General features: G+C 36.6%; 1 protein-coding gene across 1 annotated transcript in view; it reads right to left on the bottom strand.

Moving 5' to 3' along the window:
* Positions 1-7,352, bottom strand: part of LOC107662312 (neuron navigator 2-like) — a 129,081-nt gene that overhangs the window by 16,981 nt on the left and 104,748 nt on the right. The window contains exons 18-22 of the mRNA XM_016452298.1: positions 6,437-6,594; positions 6,001-6,180; positions 3,788-3,840; positions 1,795-1,818; positions 1,392-1,466 (exon numbers count right to left, since the gene is read on the bottom strand). Coding sequence (XP_016307784.1) covers positions 1,392-1,466; positions 1,795-1,818; positions 3,788-3,840; positions 6,001-6,180; positions 6,437-6,594 — 490 coding nt within the window. The remainder of the gene's footprint in view (positions 1-1,391; positions 1,467-1,794; positions 1,819-3,787; positions 3,841-6,000; positions 6,181-6,436; positions 6,595-7,352) is intronic.

Raw genomic sequence — 7,352 nt, 5'->3', positions numbered from 1 at the left:
TCGGACTCGTACCTGCAAATGTTCAAGTTGGTTAAGTAGCCTTTGTTAAAGCAAGAGTCTTCATGCATAGCTTACGCGGTACAACTATGTTATTTCCTTTATTCTCTTTGAAAACAAAATTGAAATTTCCAGACATGAAAACGTTTTTCCCAGCAGGAAGCATCGTAATTTACTGTAGCAGCGTCTCATCTCTCGTTTGAGGAGAATAATTGTAGACGGGTGTTATTTGCGCACGCACCAGCAGGTGGCTCACATGAGGCAACACTTGTCAACAGAACAAGGAACTATGATGAAGCAGCGCCAAATATATAGCGTTATGTCAAAATACTCATTTATTTAATTTTAAATTAAACAAATGTAATCCTGATAGTATTCCCACTTTTTACAAAATGTAACTGTAATCTGAATACTTTGTTTTTTGATGTAACTGTAACGGATTACAGTTACTAGATTTTTGTATCCTGATTACGTAACACCGTTACATGTATTCCGTTACTCCCCAACCCTGCTCAAATGTTGTACCTCAGAAATGTTAAATCTACTAATATGACTTTATCTATCACAATAGTGTCTGCTTCTGATAATTGTGACTTTTAAACTTTACCTCAAAACTGACTATTTCTAACAAAAGTAGTTTTATCTCACAAAATGACAAACAATAAAATATAATGAACTTCTTGGCATAATTGTGACCTTTATACCTCAAAATTGCGACTACTTCTCACAGTTTTAATTTAATATCTCACAGTTGGACTTTTTCTGATAACTGACTTTTTTCTTAAAATGACAACTTTTACAGCATATCAAACTTCTGACCATTTCTCACAAATGTCATTTCGTATCTCACAATATAGCATTATATTTCACAATTGTCACTTTTTTTTCTCAATTTCAACTTTATACCTCAAAATTGTGACTACTTCTTGCAATTGCTACTTCATTTTACAAATATAACTGTACATCTCACATAATGACTATTTCTCGTAAATGTAATCTTATTACATTTATTACTTATGTACTTATTACTTATATTAGAGCAATCTCTAATAGCTAAAAACAAGTTTTTTTTTTTTACCTAACAGGTTTAACTACATGGGTAAGTACATGGTAAGTGTAGGAAAAAGTTTTACAATAACAATTGTTGCCTAAGATGTAGCGCTATTGAATGGACAGATAATGACAAATGGAAACTCCAATGAGGTCATGATCAACGCTGACATTAATCAAATACACAACCCACACAGGCGTCACTGGGATTATGATAACACCATTTATAAGATGCCTCAGGATGACAATTGACACTAGATACAGAATTGGGAATTATTTATGCCCTGTAGATATAATAAAATAATAAAGAGCCATCTCAGAACTATGCATCTGTGTCCACCTACATTAGCACTGAGTTGCGTTGTCAGGGCGGACACCTTTTCCTGGGAGGTGTCCAGTTCTCGACGCAGCTTGCGGATCTGGAGAGAAAAGAGGAAGAAAAAAACGCAGATGAAAAGAAGAGGAAAAGGAGGCACACAAGGGCAAGAGAACTTTGTGATTTGGTATCAAAGGGGGGAAACAGTTTGCAGGTGTATGTACAGAATAGAGGTGTGTTGCACAGGTGGATGTGAAGATCACAGAGATGTGCGGCGAAATGAGAGCCGACCATGAATCCGCCCACAGTATGTGTTCACAACAGGTCAATGGTGGTGAATAAATATGCTACAGGTGACAGCAATGCGGTTCACAGGTATGTGGGGGGCCCATGTGTGTGTTGTTTTTACGAAAGGAAAAACATGTCCTCACCTCTGACTGTGATTTCTCCTCCGTCTATTAAAATAAAAAGACAGAGTAGTTACTGGCACATTTAAACAGCGTATTTGCACAGCTTTACTCGTTTAACAGTTGAAAAATGAGCTGCTTTCTCTCCTGAGGGTATAAAATGAACACCAGAGACAGCGACACACACCTGAAAGTGAACAGAACGCTAACCCTAAAGCTCTAGAGAGGGACTTTTCCTTTTCCTATGATTTATGAGCTCATCTCTACTGTACACTAGCAGATAAACAGGAAGTTGGACACATTCAAATATCACTGAACACATCGATTTGCGGGGAAGTTGGTAACTAGACAATGGGAATCACCCAGAAGCACTTTAATGATACCGACATAAACATATACGTAAAAAAGCCTAGTTTAAATACACAAGTGTGAGAGCACTAGTAAAGATGCTTCTTTTTACCAATTTAATACAAATATTTCTTTTGATTTTATAATGTATTATCAGCATAATAATCTGAGTGAAAAACTGAATTAAAACAATACAGTTTGTGTAATTACAGATTCAGTGGAACGAAGAACATCTGACCTTTTGTACAAAAAAGTCACAAATGAGCTTATTTGAATAGTGATCTAGAAATAATGTCCAGTATTAAATATTTCTGATTCATATGATATCATAACGTTTCTTTGTTCTGCATTTTTTTTAGATTTTAAATCATATTTTGAATCCACCTTTTGAAATCTTCGGGTGAATAAGCATGCTTGCTGACAACTGAATGCTCTAGACAACAATAGCATACTAGAGCTCTTTGTATGTCGTCTGGCAAACATGCATGTAATGACACCCACTATAATGATTTTCTTTGCCGTTGACACCTGTCCAAGAGACTGACAGTGTCATTAAAATAGCAGCATTGTCTGTCCGTCACAGCATCACATGACATGTGGGACAAACCCAGATGCGTCTAGCTGGTTTCGGTTTAATCAAGTCTTGCTTTTTGTACATGTGTCTGATCATACAGACTCAACATGGTGACTTTGTCAACGCAACTCTGATCAGAAGAGCTTTGTTTGAAATCTCTGAGCTTTTGTTGTCTTTGAGACTGAAGATTACCGTGCCATTATATCTGTCTTTTGATGAACATTCAGTACTCTGTAGTACAGAATGAATCTGTATTTTCAAAAGCACCACAGAGATTTCATGTTTGTGTCTAAGAGACACTACGTTTCTGCATGACAGCTGTTACCCACATACACAAACAAACACACCTTACAGCCTCCAGCTTCAGACAAATCACCTGAATCTGATTTTGGATCTGCATTAATACAGACTGTGCAGTCAATTCTCTATTTAGCTAAGTCCAACAAGATACACTTTTCAAGTCAGTACAGATCATTAGTTTCCTATTTACTGGTACTTAACTAAGAATGAATGATTTGTAATAATATGTCACGTAAATATATAAATATAGAAGAGGAGCAATCTAAAAACTAAGGTTCCTACCGTGTATCCCCAAGAAGTCACAGCTCTCCCCATAGAGAGAGTCGCCATCATCATGATTTTCCACTCTTTATACTTCAGTAAATCTGATCTCTACCACCTAAGTTCCTGAAATCAACCTCATTTGAACTGAAGACTCACTACACGTGTGCCAGAGTAAGACTGTTGTTAAAACACCTCTGCAGGTAAGTAGAGCCGCCCATCTGGAGGTGTGGCACAGTCCAATTTATCCTATATAATCACTGGCTGAGATTTACACTTGTACACTTAACCTATAATGAAATATATTATAATAAAGCTTAAAATCTATCTGTCTGTCTGTCTGTCTGTCTGTCTCTCTATATATTGTACAACTATTTGCGACAGTTTGGTGTTCAGATTGTATCATTTGCAATGTTCATAAATGTTGATATTTATTATGAAAGTGGCTGTACGAATCAAAGAAAATAAAAATAACAATTAAAAAAAATTTTTTTTTTAAAAAACAGTTTAAAAGGGACTGGACTGAAAACTCACCGTTGAATAGACAGACGAGGCGCTGGACACCAGCGAGAGAGATGATCCATGAACTAAAGAGAGAAACATAAAATTCTAGAAATGAAGGCTTATTCTAGTATGGGACTATTCTTATTTTACTGCATTGGGGTGTAACAGATGGTTGCTAGGCAACTAAACAAAAACCCCAGGTTAAAAGTAAATACATCATATATCACGCAGCAGAGAAAATCAGTGTATTTTAACACTAAAGTTACTACTTAATTGAAGTAGTAGATTTTAAAGTACACCGAACAGACTGAATGCTCACTTTTCAAAACACCTAAACGCAATGTTAACCCCCAGCTAACCTACACAGACAAACACACACAGACAAAAGCATCGACCCACACACACTGTGTCTAACAACTAAAACCTCTAATTAAACTTTCACCTGCCCCGACAAGATGTGACTCATCAGAGGTAATAATAACATCAGTCACAGACAGTAACGTTAATCGTGACTGAGAGTTCAGGGGTGTGACTTCAAATCATTTCCCAAACAAATCGCAGACACCAGCCCAACCACAGTCCACCCACGGGTCGCCTGGCACTTCCTCATGATGCCATATCAGCCCTGAGGAAAAGCCAAACGGCTGGCTGGGCGTGATGTGGGCGGGGTTATAGATGTGAGAATGAAAGAGCAGCGACGCTTATAAACTCGGCTGAGGACCACCCAGAAAACCAAAACAGAGATTAATGTGTGTGCGAGACAGAGAGATAGGGTGGATGGTTCAGGGACAGAGAAATTCATTATGTCTCTTACACCTTAACAAACATGGTACTGTGGTACACCATACTTTGAAATACACTGTTACTAAACTATTACCATTTAATTCAAATGTAAGCATAATTCAATTCTATGTATACCTGGTCAATATAGCACTTTCTGATTTCTGATGGTAGTTATTTACTATGGTATTTACAAGATATTTCAAAGGTAGACAGACAGATAGACAGACATACAGATAGATAGATACATACATAGATCATAACTGCCAGAGGCTGAGGATATGAAATGTATCTTCTTTACTTCCTGTGTGTGGATCAAGTCCTCTTAAACCTGTTCCCACAATCCCTCTGGGACTTTTACAACACTCGTGTTGCAGAGTCACAGAGTTCAGTCCCCTGTCCGTGCCACACATACTGTATCATATTTTGATTCTGAAGAGAACGTACATGGCTTTTAACCTGTATTTGGTTTCAGATGTCACAAAAGGCACAGTTGGGTAATACTGGGTTACTGTGCCGCGAGTGTCATTTTTACACTTTTCTACAGGGGCCAGTTTATGGCTTAACTGTCTTTGGCAAACATCTTCCTGTTCTTAAAGGAGAGACTCGTAACAGGTAAACGCGTGAACAGGTGGTCTGGGCTGAGTGGAAAATTGGAATGACTTAAAATGTAACAAAGCTCTATGCACACAATGATTATTCAAAAAGTCGAGGAGAGGAGAACAGAGACTGTTGATTTAGTCAAATGGGTGAACAGACTGAGGATAGACAGATTCAGTTGTCTGTGAGTTGTATTTCAGCACAGAGTTCAAGCTGACAAGCTGTTGCAGATCTTTACCTTCTTCTTATAAAAGCCTATCTTCTATTGTCTTTAAGAACAACAATGAGTGAGCTGAACACCTAGACAACATTTTTAAGCATTAAACAGGTGCGACTCTTCCAAAACAGACAAAAACATCATGCTGCCTTCTAAGATACCTTGTTTTGGCCAAATTATAAAGCACTGCAGTAATCATTTGTGGATAAAGTAATCCCAGAATGCACTGCAATGGAAAAAATTATTCAAGATGGTTTAATACTGGAAAGCATTGCCATAAATACTTCAGCCTTATTATAAAGTGACCATTTCACCCAATATTTCTGTGTTATGTATTATTTATGTTTGTTAACTATTAGCTTAGCAACATGCTAACATCAACTATTGGGAAACTATATATATTTGTGTGGCATTCATGCCATTGCAATTTTGAAAACAGTCACTTATGGGGTTAATTTTTCAGTTAGGATACTGACTTTAAAGGTAGCTGACTACACAGATAGCAATCAGAACAGGTATCTCACTTTGTTTCAGAAGAGCTAATGTGGCAGGTTTGAGGATTATGACTGCATGAATGAAATGTAACATTTACAAAGTAGAGAAGAGCATAAATCAATCCACTGTCTCTTGCATTTATTTTTCTCACCTTCCTCGAACCCGTCCCTGAAGGATCCCGACCGGCTCATGGTGCGCGTCTTCTCGTCCAGCGACATGCAGGAGTTGCGCAGACGGGAATCACCATGGCTGTCCAGCGGGTTGTCCTGATTGGTCAGGCTGTTGTTGCGCAGGCTGGCCAGATTAATCTGAGCACCTGTGGTGGGGCTTCCTGTAAATAACACACAATGGCACTTAATCATGTAGGACAAGACAAATAATAATAGTACAAAACCTAATTATTGTTTAAAGCAAAATGCACACTTAGGTAAAGTCTGTTTTTCTATTATTTCTGATATATTGGCATGCAAGTGAAAAGTAACATATTGCGCATTTCAGAAATATTGAGTCAAATCATCTTCACAGACTATGGACAGAAAATGTATTATATCAAGTATTATATATTCACAGTATATGCATTTGCATACCAAGTTGAGCAAAGTTAAATCGCGTTCCGGATGGTGACGTCAAGCTGGAGCCGGTGGAGAAGGGAGAGTTACTGGCTGAGTCCTGCAAACCACCAGCCGAATGTAAACGCAGCCAATCACGTGCCTCTTCCTGACGCAGCTGTGGTGAAGGGGCATACCTGCAACAACAGGACCATCCAATCAGATGCCGGCATTCAAATGTCACAAAAACCTGACCAATTTGAGAGGAAATAAAGTCATTTTAGTACATATAAAGTAATCTTATTATTCTAATTTTAATGATTTTTTCTGATATTTTTAATATTATAGTATTTTATTTTAAATATGACATATTGACACTAGTGTTCAAAAGTTAATTTGAAAGATATGAACACTAATATACAGCAAGGAAACATTAAATTGATCAAAAGTGACATTAAAACATTTATAAGATTATAAGATTAAAATTAAAAGATTAAAATCTTTCTATTCATCAAATAGGCTAATCCTGAAATTTTTTTTTATCGTGGTTTCCACAAACATATTAATCAGCACAGCTGTTTTCAACATTAATAATAAGACATGTTTCTTGAGCACCAAATCAGCATATTAGAATGATTTCTGAAGACCATGAGACACTGAAGACTGGAGTAATGATGCTTAAAATTTAGCTTTACCATCAGGAATAAATTACTTCTTTAATTTTCTTTAATAAATTACAATATCTTAAAATATATTAAAACATAAAACAGTTATCTTAAATTGGAAAAATGTTTCAGAATATTACTGTTTTTACTGTATTTTTTAAATATATAAAAAAAATCAGCCATGGTTAAGATAACAATAAGTGGATAAGATCATGGATAAGAGACTTTTTAAACATTTTAAATATTTTAAAAAATCCCATCGACCCCAAACTTTCGAATGGTAGTGCATA

Source organism: Sinocyclocheilus anshuiensis, unplaced genomic scaffold, assembly GCF_001515605.1.
Source record: "Sinocyclocheilus anshuiensis isolate Anshui unplaced genomic scaffold, SAMN03320099.WGS_v1.1 scaffold579, whole genome shotgun sequence".
In the NCBI taxonomy this organism is placed as follows: Eukaryota; Metazoa; Chordata; class Actinopteri; order Cypriniformes; family Cyprinidae; genus Sinocyclocheilus; species Sinocyclocheilus anshuiensis.
Note: the sequence above shows the minus strand (reverse complement) of the source record. Positions and strands in the feature narration are given on the sequence as shown.